This window comes from Cryptomeria japonica, chromosome 2 (genome assembly GCF_030272615.1).
Source record: "Cryptomeria japonica chromosome 2, Sugi_1.0, whole genome shotgun sequence".
Taxonomy (NCBI): domain Eukaryota; kingdom Viridiplantae; phylum Streptophyta; class Pinopsida; order Cupressales; family Cupressaceae; genus Cryptomeria; species Cryptomeria japonica.
In genome coordinates, this window is record NC_081406.1 from 281932998 (window position 1) to 281949890 (window position 16893).

Consider the following 16893-nt stretch of genomic DNA (forward strand, 5'->3'; position numbering starts at 1 on the left):
ATAATTTTGAGGAATCTCCTAAGAAGTTTGGTAGAGGATAGGCTAGTTTGGTAGGATTCTCTACCGGTGCAAGTTGAATTCACATTCAAAACTAAAAAAAAATCATTTACAAGTAAGTTTCATTTTCAAAATATTTATGAGACCTCTCCCAAAGGTATTAAAAACTTCTTGAAGGCCCTTGATGGAGAGTGCATTAACACAAATGTAGAAGAATTTGCACAACATGGGGAGGTGCATGTAAAAATTGATGAATTAGTTGGAAAAAAGTAGTAGAAAGCATATGACAAGTGCAAATGAGCATATATAAGAGAATTTAGAATTGCTTGGAGGGCAAGTTAAACATGGAACATTTGAAAAATGAGAGATCCCCTAGAGGAACACATGACAATTGAAGCCAAAGAAGATTGGAACTTGTAGAGTGTTGGACATAATTTATGTGAATGCTTATGAGATTAAGCTATTAAAGGCTTTGTACATCTCCTTGACAACTATTGTGTTTGATTTATATGAGTATCATAAAATTGAGTCTAAGTAAAAAACATTTCATTAGTGAAAGAAACAAATTGGAGACAACGTGTGGCTCAAAGTCCAAGAGATGAGATCAAATACGTTTGAAATGAGTACCTAAGAAAATAACTAGGAGGAAGGAATACAATGAACGTTTGGTAAAATGGAAGGAAATGGAACTAGATGATGAAATCTTTATTTTGAAGATGAAGTGGGTTAGTTGGAGTAGCCATAACATTCTTCCTCGCTTCCTTAGATTTGAGCACCATGCTCAAAATCTAGTTGTTTAGGATGTCCAATGTATAGACATCTTCTGGGACAAGAAATTTTGCAACAACCAAAAACATTTTCCTTCTATTTTTATTTTTCTTGAAGCATTTTATAGTTTCGCATGCATGTCAGCCTTTCCAAGGAAGCAAATTCTTACCATAAAGCCTCTTCCAAAATTAACATCACAGTTTTGACAATTGTTAATTTTCATTGGAAGATACTTTTATTGGACATCTTGCTCCTAGTTCTAGATCTTGATATTATCATAGGCCAACACATCCCCTATAATATATTGATCATATATTTTCTTGTGAAAAGAGAGAATCCCATGTAATGCCTAAAGAGCCACTTTTGAAGTTTCAGACCAAAATTTTAATAATATTCCTATTGTGATATTTTATGTAAATTTGAAGAATGATCACAACATTTGGTCAGTATTACCCTATCACTAAATAAATTCACTATAAAAAAGAGAACAAGTTCCTCGAAGAAAGGGGAAAGTAGAGGAAGGTATGATTACACATATTAGGCTCTCTTAGTATTAAAATATTGGGTCAAAGCTTGTAGATGTATAATAATATTTATACTCATTGTTGAGATTTTTTTTCGAATTTAATCTAATTCATGTGTCATCTCATTTATCTTCTCAATTTTCATTCTTTGTGTATTCTTGTTAATAATTGTCATTTTTGTGTTTCTGGTTGTGTGGATAGATCATGTTTCATTGGACCCTCCATCTATGAGTGTATTAAAAACTTAGCAAGCTCCTTCCATGTTATAATTATGAATTATTACTTGAGTTGCAAGCTTAGCAACTAGATTATAAACATCTAAGAATACTAATACAAGCTTATTTATCTATATAAAGCTCAAGGTTTTTGATGACATTATACTTCCACAACAAGTTTTTTTAAAATCATAATAAATTATTTATAAAGTACATCATAATATTTACAATATAATTGAAACTCTAAAATGATTCTAGTTTGTGACATCACTAATTTCCAATAATCTAATCTTATTCTACCATATCCCCTTAAACTCAATGCAAAGTTTAGGGCAAGTAAAGAAGCCTGCTTAAATCTCACAAGTGATAACCCATAATCCACTCTCGCATAAATAATTAATTTCATTTGCCTTGTATTACATGTATACATATTGAACCCAAATCATAAGACCCAAAACTCCAAAACCACCGAGTTGGTACAAATGTTGCTTATACTATACAGTTTTAAATTACATTATAATCAAAGTAGAACGACGAAAATCCAATAAACTACCTAAGTGTTGTAGTAAAACTACATTAATATCAAATTAAAACAAAATCCAACAAACCACTGAGGTGATGCAAAAACTCTCCTACTATATATCCTAAAATTGCTTTAAAATGATTTTTTGAAACTTAAGTAGTCAATTTTGACAAGAAAACTAGAAAATAATGACAAAAATTGTATTATTAAATCTATATTATTTTATTGTATAAATCCTAGATATTCTTTTGTCATATCTTTGCATTTTTCAATGTTTTTTAATACTAAAAAACACATTCTTACACATGCAAGTGACATAGACATATATTTCAACAATAACTATTGTAAATTTGAAAAATCGAACTAAAAGATAATTCACGGAATCAATCAATGAATTAAATAAACACATCAACATAACAATAACAATTTCTTTTTAAAAATTGTATTTTGAGACAAAATTTCTTAAATTATGATAAGAATTGACCTAATAATAATATCCTATAGACTGAAAAATTAAACATCTATACCATCTAATTTCTTTTCATTCATAAGAATTTTAATGGGGTCCATTTCTTTTTTATGGGTGGGGGCCAAGGAAGGCACCATCCATAGGACCTTCCCAGCATATTTGCCTTCGCTTGTGTTTTATCTCCAAATACAAGTAATTCGATTAAAAAACGTAAGAGGGTTATTAATAATACAGTCCAAGAATTTTATTATTGATAGAAAGAGATCATTTGTTTCCCTTGTGTCCCCTTCTAGCTTTTAAAAGGAAATATTTTTTCCTTATTTCTGATGCGATTTGCTATCGGCACGGACAAAATAAACTAGTCGAGATCACGAGTTTGCCACTCAGTCGCCTTCACATGCACAGGCTACTTATACGCTTGAATTTTCGGGTACTTCAATCGATTTACGCATCTCCTGCCACTCGAACCTGGGCCTTTTGATATATTCTTTCATTTTTTTGAACAATTCCAGTCGCCGCAATGCAAATTACAATCTTTTGAACAAGGCGGCGCTTACATTATTTCAGAGGAGGCGCCTGAATTGTTTTATAGAAGGCCCTGAATTTTTTAATTTGAGTGTAGTTATGCCCTAATTTCTGCAGAAGAAAAGTGTTTTTGGTTTTTTTTTCCATATGCGCGTGTCTTCGGGGCGGTGTTGTTTATGTCGGTGCGCCAAAGATAACAATAGGAAGAGAAATTATGGCCACGGCAACAATGGCTACGGCGGCGGGAGCAGCGGCGCTTTTGTATTACACTCTGAACCGCAGATCATCTGCAGCTGAAAATGAAGACGATAATTCTGAGGAGAATGAGATTGAGGATGAGAATAATGGCGGGATGCGGAAGGTTTCAAGGTCGAAGCGCGCGGCGAGGAAAAGACTTATAGTGAGGCCCGCACAGGCCCCTGCCACGTGGTTCGAGACTCTCTCTACGCTGTCAGAGACTTTGAGGTTTACTTATTCTGAGACGCTGGGGAAATGGCCCATCGGAGACCTTGCGTTCGGCATAAATTTTCTTTTAAGAAGACAGGTACTTTTCTTTACTTTATATTTAATTTTATGCATATCTTGCTAAATTTGGACGGGTCATCGAGGGTTCAAGTCTTACAAACGTGGTGAGGATTTGTGAAATGCAAATTTTGACCTGATTATGTTATTTTCTGGTTGAGTTACATCTTCCATTAACGAATCGTCTAGCGAAACCTTTTGCTCATCTAGTTCTGAGAAACCAGGCAGGATTTAGTCAAATGTAAATTTTGATCTAATTATGTGATTATCCTGGATTTGTTGCATCTTCCGTTTGTCTCGAAAAATCATGAAAGGATTTTGTCAAATGTGAACTTTTGATTCTCGTACTTCTTAGCATCTTATATTTATGATATATTTTAAGAAATCATCTGGCTCGCCTTCTTCTGAAAAGCTATGCACGGATTTGTCAAATGCAAATTTTGATCTATCACATGATTTTCCTGTTTTGTTTACATCTTCTATAGGTTGTTTATGAATTATATAGCATACCATTTGCCTTTGTTAGTTCTGAGAAAACAAGCAAGGATTTTTCAAATGCAAGTTTAATCTATAATCCAATTTTCCTGGTTTGTTTTTATCTGTATATATAAACTAGCACACATATAAAATATATGTAAAAGATGCTGAGAAATATTGTGAGATGTTCATGAGTTATTCTCATTGTGTCTGATTAATAAGTTCATATGTTACCAACTACTACATATTGATACTTTAAACTTACTTGCATTGCCAAATGATTTACAAATTCAAGTCATAATAGCGTTTGATACAGTGGTCATTACTTGATAGAGGAAAATGCCTTACAATGTCATTGTTACAAGTGAAAGGGTTATAGAATGTTATGGTTGTCAAATTCATAATATGAAAGCATCTTGTCTCTAAATCTCATAAGATACAGATACATGTGAAGAAAGCGATTTTATCAATAAGGCAGTGTCATACAAATTTGGATGGACTTCGAATCAAAATAATTACCAATTTGCAAATTCAGAGATACAAACAATGGTAAACAACTCCATCTGCATACTGAATTTTACATCAGTTGGATATTATATTCATATAGGTTGATTTTATCTGTTGATCATCGGGTACTGTTGTCACTTGTCCGATAATTTGGTGAAAAAATAGCAATGCCATTATCTATCCTGCCTGCAAATTTGGCATGCATTCCTACTGAAATGCTGTCTGAAAAAATTCCAGATCTGCAAAAGTTCCATATCTGCAAAAGTCAGATATAAGGCTGTATATCAGTTATCATATTATTATTCTCTTATAATAATATTAACAATAAATCTAATTAAGACACAAGCTGACACGTAGCTATGATGCAATATGTTTCATCTGACTTTACATTTCATAGTTTCATATGTGACAGTAATACTGTAATAGGAATCAGTCACATTTATGTTTAATTTCTTTTATGTGAATATATATACTCATAGTACAATGAGGTATCAATATATCCACTGTATAAGTACTTAATCAATTCTAGTTCTTCCCCCAATAAGGAGAGGCGTGGTGTTGTTAGTGAGAGGCGGAGTAAACCCACCCCAAATAGATGAGCCCCAAGGGTGAATGGACTGATGATCCTGAAATCTGGGCTGCATTATGAGCCCTAAGGGTGAATGGAATGATGTTCCTGATATCTGGGCTGCATTATGGAGGTGGTATCATCACGCCCTAGACAAGTAAATCCCCATCCAAGGTTGAGAATTAGAAGGGACTAAGATTAGAGCTTAAATAAGGACAATATCAGTTGTACTATGAGCAACCATAGTTATTAAATATGTAAGTAATGTAGCATAGTAAGTAGTAATGTATTTTGCTCTTTAGGAATTGGCAGCCTCCTAGTAGGGGACATTACACTTCTGCCACCTCACCACCGTCCCTGAAGTCCATCACCACACCTCCCTGTCAGGAAACTACATGGAACTATGAATTGTGCTATATTTTACAATTGGCTAGTTATTTTCACAAACTTTGAAAACTAGATTTGCAATTTGTTGCAATTTTTCAACATTGTATAAAATGTAAAAGAAAATTAGTAAATTCTTCAAAACTTTGATTTCCTATGTTTGTGATCCAATGATGTTCATGTTGATATCAATAAAATTAAACAAACCCATAAAAAGTAAAACAGAAAATTCTTCCCTAGAATTTTTCTCCTTTCCTGTTAAAGTTTTGAATCTGGAAAACCTATATTATAGGGCAAGTTCTTACAGATTCACACATATGGATTTAAATATAACCTATAACTAACATAATACTGTTTTGTTATTCATTTTACAGCAAAGGGCCCTGACTAGTTATAATTTCCAGCCTTAATGCAGAGCCTATCTATATTAGATATTAGAATAAATGCCACTCATTCAGCATTCATCAGGGAGCTTCAAAAAGCTTAGGATTCTGCTATTTAATTCAAATGAAAAGACTGTAAAGACAGCACCAAAATTTCTAATTGTGCTATAGTTAACAAATGGCTAACTTTTGGCATAAACTTTTAAACCTAGATTTCCAATTTTTCAAACTTATGTAGAATGTTAAAAAAAATTAGAAAATTCTTCAAAACTTTTTTGATGATGGAAGCAAAACCATTTTCGTATAACTCAATAATTAGATAAACAAAACCTTAACAGACATCTCAGAATTGAGCTTTACATGATCCACTGTGATTTCTTATTTTTGTGCTCTAATGATGTTTGTTCAATTTCTAAGAAATAGATATACTTATTTTTTCAGCAATAATAAGCCTTCCTGGTTTACGTACCCTCTCTTGTAAAAAATACTAATTTAAACGAGTCTGTCAAAATTAGGTTTTATGGGCAATAATGAGATAACCTGTCCTAGTGGTAAGAAAAAAAAGCAGTGGCAGCAGGTCAAGGACTGTCATGGTGTGACTGTGTAAGGAAAAACTAAAATAGAGCCAAAATATAATTTTTTTAAACAATAATAAATGAAAACTATAGTAGCCAATATATAAACTATATTAGCCAATATATTTTTATCACTAAGATCTATACCTTAAGTATGTCATGCCCCCGCCATGACAACAAAATGCTTGCATCTTAATAAAAGAAAATTGTATTTTCAAAGACTTCACAATTTTCTTGATTCCTAGATCAAACCCAAACAGCAAAAGAGAAATTTAAATTAGTAAGATTGAAAGTTGCACCAATTTTCTATTGAACAGTTAGTTAGAAGCTCAAACAATTCATTAAATCCTCCAAGAGAGGAGGATCACAAGATGAAGAGGCAGATGTTTAAGGCAGAGATTTACTAAATTGATTGCAATGAGACGCCACCTTTGGAAGGGACATGGTCATGAAAAGACATAACCCTCCCAGCACGATTGAGAGGTATAACTTGTAGATCGCTACTCAAAGGAGAACATAAGACAAGACAATCAAAGAAGATAAAAAGGAAAAGCAGATCAGTTATATACAAACAGCAATTAAAGCAGAAGTCTAATTTAGGCTGGTATGCATGATGAATATAAATATGCTTGATGTATGCATAAGCCTATGAAATATGTTTAGACACCTATATTCTTCAATATGTCTTGTCTATCATATTAATAAGCCTTCTCAATCTATTATGTTCTTTAGATTAATAAAAGTTGTCTATTCCTTCATTCCCACTAGCAATCATATGTGGAATGGAAGGAAATAAGTTAGGGGGAGGCAGTAGACTGGTTCTCTCGAATTAAGTAGGCCACCCGAAGTGATGGAACTGTATTAGTGGGATGTTCCTGCCACTTGTGGGCCAACGGGCAGGCTGTTATAATTGGATGCACCGGACTCTTGGGCTTATTGGGCTGAACAGTCTCCAGACCTCCTTTCGAGGTTTTCCTTGCCAATTCTACTATGGTTGATTATGGTTAGGGTTTAGGTTTTAATGGCAAATATATTTATCATTTCATGTAATATCCCCTTGCTGAAATAGGATTTATTAATAAATAATAATAATAAATTATAATATAAAAGAATAAAAATAAAAATTAATATAATTAGGTTTAATGAATTGTCAAAAGGCATCAAATGAAAAGTTGTGACTCCCTCAAACATGAGATATAAAAGGGAGAGAAGAGAACTTCATTTGGGGAGAAAAGGGATAAGGAAGAAAGAGGGGAGCAAAGGAATTAAGGAAGCATTAATGGGAAGAAGATAAGGAAGTGACTCTTTCAAAGGGGCAGCAATGATGAAGGGTTGTGAGTCTTGTGACCCTTTTGAAAGGGTGGTAATTGTGAAAGGTTGTGACCATCATGAAGAGGTGTGACTCTCCCTCACATTGGAGCATATAAAGGGGAGAACTTTGAGGAGGAGAAAAAAAGGGGAGATCAATTTGGGAAATAATATATTATTCTCAAGGGCAGCAAGGGAAAGTGGTGACTCAATTCTTATGAAAGGTAGTGATCCCTTCCACCAATAAAGTATAAAGGAGAATTCATTCAATGCATTGAAGGGGACTTATCAATCAATGGAGAAAATCAATACAATTAACATCATTTCTCCGAAGAAAGCAAAGAATCTTCAGCAATCAAATACAGATCAACCATTCAGCAATAGCACTCATCCAAGAGGGCAGCATTCAGCTTTTAAAGAGAGAAACAACATTGAATTGAATCTGTCCAAATTACCACAACAGACTGAAAATACATCACCTCCAATAATTTTGCAAGTATAGTGGGCAAGATTTAGTGTCCTCCCAAAAGGGGACATTACATTTCATATGATGTTGATTGGGGGACATTACATTTCATATGATGTTGATTGTTCATTAAATCTCAAACTCCCTAACTTTAATGAATTAACTTAAGAATGCTAATGATAAGTAAATTATATTGTGCAAATTGTTTATTTTGATTAAAAACAGGTACATCCCAATTTAAGGACATTACAAATTAATATTTTACAACGTAAATCTATCTTACATTAATATTTTACAATCTAAACCTATCTTGGATAAATCCATGTAAAGGATGGAGCATTATGCCTATCTTAGAAAAATATATAATAGAGGCAACTGCCATGTATACCTAAAGTTTCATAATGCCTCTGAAAAAGGATAAAAGCAGCAATCCAGCCCAATTGAGGACGGATATATTATTTACATCCATATGCACGTGTTAATAGGAATTTGCCCTAAAAGATTGGTTTTACAGATTCAAGGTTTTAACATGGAAGCAGAAATCATGTAGGGAAGAATTGCTGTTGTTATGACCCGTAATTTTATTGAAATCAAAGTGAACATCATTAGATCACAAAAAAGGAAATCAAAGTTTTGAAAAATTTACTATTTTTTTTTAACATCTTATACATTTTTGATAAATTGCAAATCTTGTTTTTAAAGTTTATGCAGAGAATTAGCCAGTCATAAAATAAACACATTTATAAACTTTTCTGCTGTATTTACAGTTTTGCATTTGAATTAACTAACATAACGTTTAGCTTTTCAAAGCACCGTGATGAAAGGTGAACGAGGGAGCATTTGCTCTAATATCTAATATAGATAGAATCTGTATTAAAGCTGGAAAGTATAACTAGCCAAGGCTCTTTGTTGTAAAATGATTTCCAAAATAACAGGTTGTTAGTTGGAGGTTATTTTATGTCCATTTGTATTAATCGGTAGGAATTTACCCTAAAAGATAAGTTTTACTGATTCAAAATTTTAACATGAAAGTAAAAATCTTCTAGGGAAGAATTGCTGTTGTTATGACATATTTAGTTTTATTGAAATCAAAATGATTATCATTAGATCATGAACATAGGAACTTAAACATAGAAAATTCTAAGGGATGTTGAAATCAAAGTGAACATCATTAGATCATGAACATAGGAACTTAAACATAGAAAACTGTAAGGCATATTGAAATCAAAGTGAACATCATTAGATCATGAACATAGGAACTTAAACATAGAAAATTGTAAGGGATGTAAACTTTCTTAAAATTACGACATTGTTGTTGTTTTTTTTCGATAATAGAAAATGAGGATTTCCAATTTGGAAAAAAATAAGGAGTTTAGAAGTTTTTGATTAGGATAATATATAGGGCAAAAATTGTATAATTTCTAATTATCTTAGCCTCATTTTATGTAAAATATATGGTTAATGTTGTACTTTTGAAAATTTTACTGGCTAAAAAATAGAGAAAATTGGAAGGGATGGTAACTCTTAACAAATAGCATATTTGGTGAATTTTTAATTTCACGATCTCAGAAAATAAGGAATTTATGTGTTAAATGCTAATACATGGGGAAACTGAAAAATATATTCAATTTGAAAGTTTAGAAAATCTATTTGCATTAGTGAAATTTTATATAAAAGTTGGTGAATGTTCTATTTTTGGAACTTTGCGGGCCAGTGAACTTGAATGCGAGAAACAAGGTCAGGATTTGTCAATTGCAAATTTTCATCTAACAACATGACTCTTTGTGTTAATTTGCATCTTTTATTTGTGAATAATCTTGCAAACCCTTGGCTTGCCATTGAAGGAAAACTTCAAAATTTCTTACCACTAGGCACTAGTAAGCAGGCTGGCGAGAACCAAGGATTACCAAATATAAAGCATAAATAACTTTGACAATGATGTTGTATTATTTCTTAAATTTAAACATAAAAGTCTGTCGTCCATGAAAACCTGGGTTTTATGTGTGCAAGTAGCTACCACTTTCTATGATTTTGTACTCAACTCATCCATTTTTTCAGCAAGGCATGCTTACAGATATTGGGAGTGCTATGTATTGGCACATATGACATCTGGATTTATATGCGTTAGAACTAATCTCGAACCTGATTGCGAGCTGTTGCTTCTATGTATTTTTTATCTCTATTGAATGATATTTGCAACATCTGCAGTTTATTTGTACCATGTTTGTGATTTTATTTGTCAGTTATAGATATGTGAATAATGCAAAAAATGAGTACACTCTCTTTCACTAACACAAATTGAAAATTTAGGGCATGTCACTTCATTCAGTTCATTGGCTGTTGACAATGAAATCAGTAAAGTTATTGCTGATGTGAGCAGACTATAGGCATTTTTGAGATTACCATGCATATATAGATGCACAAGCTGAATGAATGTCATTTACTTCTTCTGAATTTGTTAGAGCTTGGCTGGTAAAAATCTTCAAATTATATATCTTACATGGTGACTGTAAGATTACAGGGACATCTACATGTTGCAAGTGTCTATGCGGGAAGTGACAGTAAACAGCTAACAGGACCCAGTATTGTTGCTGAATTAAAGGATCTCCTGAACTTGTTGACTATGTGTATTCATTTTTCTAAGAAGCCATTCCATCTATTTTTGGAGGCAACTGGTTATTCCAAAGAGTATGTACTTCTTCAAGAGCCTAAGGCAGGGGTAAGATGCTGGAAATGGAAATCTGTTAGGAAGTTGCTTCCTATTGTGATGGAATCAATTTTCGATATATTTTTATAAGATTTCCATATAGGAGAACCAATGAATCATTGTCTTGGAAATATTAGAAATGTTAAACATCCAAATTTATGATATAAATATAAGAATGGAATAGAATCAATAGATATTGAGATACATTTACATAAAGCATATGTCAGCAGCATTATCAAATCCTTGTCTGGAAGTAAATGGCATTACTAACTGCATTAATTTCTTGTTTGTGATATGCAGCTTTTGAAGCCTGCGTTTACTATTCTAGTTGATGATAAATCACATTCTTTCCTTCTATTGATTAGAGGGACTCATAGCATTAAAGATACATTGACAGCAGTTACTGGAGCTGTTGTACCATTTCATCACACTGTTCTTGGTGAAGGCGGTGTAAGCAATTTAGTGCTAGGTTATGCACACTGTGGGATGGTTGCTGCTGCTCGTTGGATATCACAGCTTGCAGTCCCTTGCCTGATTAAGGCTTTGGAGAAGCATCCTGACTACAGCATAAAGGTAAATAAGCTTCCATTATCTTTCATTTCTTTTCTTAAGTTTTGTTGCATTTGCAGATTTTTTTCCATGGAGCAGGTTAAGTTCATTGTCATTGTCTTCTTCATCCTCCCATTTTAAAAACTTAACAATGACAATATTCTCCAGTTTATGAATATGAATTCCCGATTCTAAAAAGTTTAAGTGTATTGCATTTGTCGTTTATGGCCTTGTTTACAACTTTGCATCTGTCACTGAAAAAAATAAGTTAAACACATTTTATTTGTCACTCGTGAAAGATTGCTATTTTTATGGTCTTTTCATGCTTTTGAAAGATTGCTATTTTTAATTTTCAGGTGGGAGGTGTCATGTTTTTGTTATATGAACTATTGACAGGAAAGTCATAGGAGTTATACTTGACAGTGACTCAGATTTTTTTCATCTTATATAATTTCTAATTTAATCGTTAATGTCCTTGTCTATCTCTTGACTAATTCAGTAATAAAATGAGTGCTTGGGGTGCTAAAGTGCAGTTCAGAATTTTTTTGAGTGTTGTAAACTGTTTTATATTGATTTATTGTAATGTTTGTAAATGGGATTTGGAATATTGAATTATTATGGTTCCTATCTTTTGCATAATTGTGCTTGCATCATTTGAAAAGTTCAAAGTTCTCTTTACAGTTTTTCTGAGCCACTTTCTCTCTACTCATCAAGACAATATTATGCATGTCTGTCAATTTGGCATCATGGAGAAAGATTATATCAAATGACAAATAGGTTTTCTATAGCACAGTACGAGTTTCCTAGTGTAATTTGAAATGTCTTCATTTTAATGAGTTCCCTATTAACTAACTGTATGTTTAGGCTGATATTTAGCCAAGATATACCAAAGGGATTATATCTACTAACTGAAATTACTGCACTAATTCACAAAGCAATCAGCAAACTGTAAAATTCCTACAATATAGGTATGCTACACTGTAGTGTCTTCAAAATTATGTCATGCTTATTTGTCACCTCCCACAATTCTTTGGTTTTATTAGATGATAAATTATCTAAATGTATTTGGGGCTTTTCACTAGTATGAGTAAATACTTTAATGTGCTACTAAAGGGCTCATTATTGTTTGTTGTCTTTACAGGAATGATTCAACTTCCAAAAGGGAATAAAATAGAAGTCCAATCTCAAAATTAAAATCTTGAAGCAGTTTGATGCATTTCACTTGAAATTGAATTGTTGTTTTGATGGATGAAGTGTTGATTTGACTTGGCATTATTTTATTCAGGCTGAGAGTGCGCTTCATGTTATTTTAACTGAGTGTTTTTTATTACCTGATGCAAAAGGTAACTGCTGTAATATAAATTTTTTTATCGTGGTTGGTTTTGCTAATAAGTAATAACATTGTACAAGCCTTCTTCTTGGTGCCATGCGTGACAATTTTTAAGTGGAATTGTGACAAATAGATATATATAGGTCATGTGCTTTCGGGAATAAATATCTGCTTCCAGAAAATACTGCGTATTTTGTATTCCATAATACCATATAACATGATACATCAAGTTGTTTGATCTTTACTTTCATTGGCTATATGGCCTTTGTTTTTAAAGTATAGCCTTTATGAAGGTTTCTGACTTGCATTGTTTTGTTGTTTCTTTTATGTATTATTTAATTCTTTAATATTCTCTGGCTGCTGAAGTACCATATTTTCAATTCTTTAATATGCTGGAATTTGGAAGCACATTTTATTCTAAATTTTTGAAAAACTTGTACTGCCCCTATGAACTTATAGCATATATTTTCCCATTCATTTATTTCTTTTCTTAAATTAAACATTTCAACCATTTTTTTTTATGTTGACCAAGACATTCTGCAAGGAAGGTTTGCAAAATAGGGGTACTGAATACTCTGTGATTTTCTACTTGTGAACTCTCTTTTACAGCTGGGAACTTTTTTGATTATTATCAGTAAAGTGGATTTTGACATGCTTGCATGAAAATAACAGGTAGTTGGACACTCCTTGGGTGGAGGCACTGCAGCTCTTTTGACATATATACTAAGGGAACATAAAGAGTTTTCTTCTACTCATTGTATTACATTTGCTCCAGGTATATTGGATTCACTACCCTTGTTTGGTTGACTTGATTCAGATGGAAAGCTTGGTATGAAATCCAGTAGTAAAGTGCCACAAAGATAAAATGCAATAGCGAACAAGGCTATAGAACAAGCAATTGCCTAGTAATAGTAGCATGTGAATATTATTTCTAGAGTTAGGGAAATCTAACTTGTATTGTATTCTATGATACATTTTAAGTGGTTGATTTCTTCGCTGGTAATGGGCCGGAAGTCTTGTATAACTTAAAGTGATAATCCAAATTCTCAGGAATCATTTGATCGATTTGATATCTCCAGAGACATCTTTTGTGTTCACTGTTCAATCAGTATGACATTTATGCTGTTGTCAATATTTTATTTTAGCTGTACTGCATGTCCAAACATTTTGAGCAATGACAAAAGAGTGAAAGACCTCTCGAAGTGGTTTTTCCATTTGCATCTTGGTTTTAAACATGTTACATCTGGTTAACATTCATAACATATAACATGCTTATACATGATATTCCATGAATTTTATATTGGCATAAAACAGGCTGTCTATTGAAAATTGGAGTTTTTTGCCTCTTTATTTTTAATATTCTATTTATTTCTTTCCAACTCATTACATTAAATTGGGTTAATGCAGCTGCCTGTATGACTTGGGAGTTGGCAGAATCAGGCACACAGTTTATCACAGCTATCATCAATGGTTCTGATCTTGTGCCTACTTTTTCGGCTACTTCTGTGGATGATCTACGAGTTGAAGTATGCTATCATTTTTATATGATATTTTATTTTCGTGCATCCTAAAAATAAAATTTATGCCTACAGATAATATTTTTTTTTCTCTATTTTGGCCACAGCATTCTGAGTTTCTGTGCATCTCTTGTGCATTCACATCTCCTTGTTTTTTATAAGTATATTCACTGTGTTTTGCATTTTTTGAAAAATGAAATGTGACAAAATATATTCTTCAGACACACTTGATCAGTTATAGAGTTAATGATTCTTACACATTTGTGATGATAGGAGCAAAGAAACAATATCGGGAAAAAATCCCTATTATTCCCGATTATTCGGCAATTGGCAGTGCTACCGATTAATTCCCCCCAAAAATCGGGAAAATCGTCGACTGTTTTTTGCCGACTTTCAACTGTTTTTTTTGGTTTTAATCGGACAAAAAACGCGATTAATCGCGCTGTTCAAAAGCCCGTTAAAAAAAACTGCTGCAAAAACCCTAAAATGTCCAGAAAAATCGATAAATAGCCATCTAATTTTTAGCTTACTCACTCAACTCGAATTCGCACGATAGAGGCGAAGTTGAAGTCGAAGGGAAGTGAATAGGAGACCAAGTTTAATTGTACAGAAAAAACCGTCATTTGTTTTTCCTGGTGAGGCGAGTTCATTTCGTGGAGAAGCGACTCTACAGACTGCAGCTTTCATATCATTCTCTGCTGCCGTTGCGGCCATGTCCTAAAAAGGCGATTCTGCAATTAACATATCGCTCTCGACTCCTGCCCCGCCATGTCCAGACACGATTCTTTCCTTCTCTGCCGTATATTTATTTGGTTGTTTTAGGTCTTAAGTTTTTAAGAATTTGATATAGTTTATAATCGATATTTATTACTACACTTTTTTATAAAATTTATAAACTATAAATCAAATATATTAAAATATTAATATACTAAATTTATAATAATATAATTATATAAATTTTATAATGTCATATTTAGTTAGCTTTATATTATTATCGGGAAAAACTGTTATATAAAATTAAATTAAATTTTATAAACAAATATGTTATATCAAATAATTATAAAACGTTATATGATGCATTTTTATTATTTAATAACAGATTTAAAATGGCCATTATTAAATTGCAATTTTATTTTACTATTTTATTGTAATAACTTTTTATTATCATTTCATAAATTAAAAAAATTAAATTATATTTTATAAACATCTATGTTAAATTTCAAATCTATTTAGCAGTGTTAAACTATTTTGATAATTTACTGGATATATTACTTATATTTAAAGACAGATAAAATTATACAAGGCGAATTTAATCTGATTTTTTTTTTCCGAATTGTTACCCCTGCAGAATTTAATCTATTTTCTACAATTCATGTGTTGAAGTGTCTATTTTATTTGCCTACAATATCTCTATGCTATGGAAATGCCCTTAAATATTAAAAAAAGTAGTTTTTGATTGTTTTTCTGCAATTTTTTACGTTTTTTTGTAAATACGATTTTTTCCCGATTTTTTCAAAAAGTCTTATAGTCTTGTTTTGCCGATTAATTCCCCAAACGATTAACATTTCTTTGGATAGGAGTGCTAATTACCAGTATAGTCATAATTATGTGGTGTCAGAGATGAGAGTCAGATATCAAAACCATCAACTACTCAATTATAGAATTTTGAATGTAATTATTTACTAGTAAGATGCAAATTAGCTACATATCTTTTCACAGTTGTGCACACATTTTTCTATAACAGGTATTTTTTTGATAAAAATAAAATTAATAATATTATTTAAATTAAGGGGAAAAGCCCCTGTAGTTATGTCTAATCACCCAATTGCCAAAAATATATTATGCTAGCAAATGACTAAATTATCTCTACTAGCATGACTTAAATTGTTTGGTCTTTTCCTTTGGCTTTACTGTTAAGTGTTAACAATCTAAACAAATAACATCTATAATTGTTGAACACAGTTGGAATATTATCCTTCTCTACATCCAATGTGCCGCAAACATAATTTTTGATTAAGGAAGTTGCTTAGGTCTTCTACCTTCTTGTTTGTGGGTTCTATCAAATGCGAGTCGTTCCCTAATATAAAGTGGCACCTTCACTTGAAGCATTGCCGTTTAAATTCTTGACAATCTTGCTACTAGTTACAACTACTGATTTTTTTAAATGCATTTCAAACTCTGGCAATTGCAACACAAACAAACCTGATAACAATAATATAAAATCTGGCAATGGGGATTTTGTGGGTATTTCAATGGAAACATTAAACCCAAAACACCAAAGTTCAGTCAACATGGAAGAAAACATCTCAGGACCAGAGGTAGATTTGCTAATAGACTTTTTGAATTACAAAGAGGATGCCTACAATGTGCTATTGGAGGAACCTGATGGAAAATGTGGGAGGGGGATTTTAAAGGAACATGAAAATATATCTCAGATAGACATGTTGACATCATATGCCCCATCTTTCTCTGTGAAAGATTTGGAACCTCACATCTGCACACAAGACAAAGTCTCAGATATAAGTGGAAAGCTTACATTTGTTAATGCCAAGCAATACAAGAGAATATTACAGCGAAGG

The 16893-nt window shown here is 32.4% G+C and overlaps 1 protein-coding gene across 1 annotated transcript in view; it reads left to right on the forward strand.

Moving 5' to 3' along the window:
• Positions 1 to 2749: 2749 nt before the first annotated feature.
• The window catches only part of LOC131054456 (uncharacterized), a 49450-nt gene continuing 35306 nt past the window's right edge, over positions 2750 to 16893 (forward strand). Inside the window, exons 1-5 of the mRNA XM_057988972.2 lie at positions 2750 to 3565; positions 10733 to 10930; positions 11219 to 11491; positions 13470 to 13572; positions 14205 to 14323. Of these exons, the coding sequence (XP_057844955.1) occupies positions 3236 to 3565; positions 10733 to 10930; positions 11219 to 11491; positions 13470 to 13572; positions 14205 to 14323 (1023 nt within the window). The 5' untranslated portion in view covers positions 2750 to 3235. The remainder of the gene's footprint in view (positions 3566 to 10732; positions 10931 to 11218; positions 11492 to 13469; positions 13573 to 14204; positions 14324 to 16893) is intronic.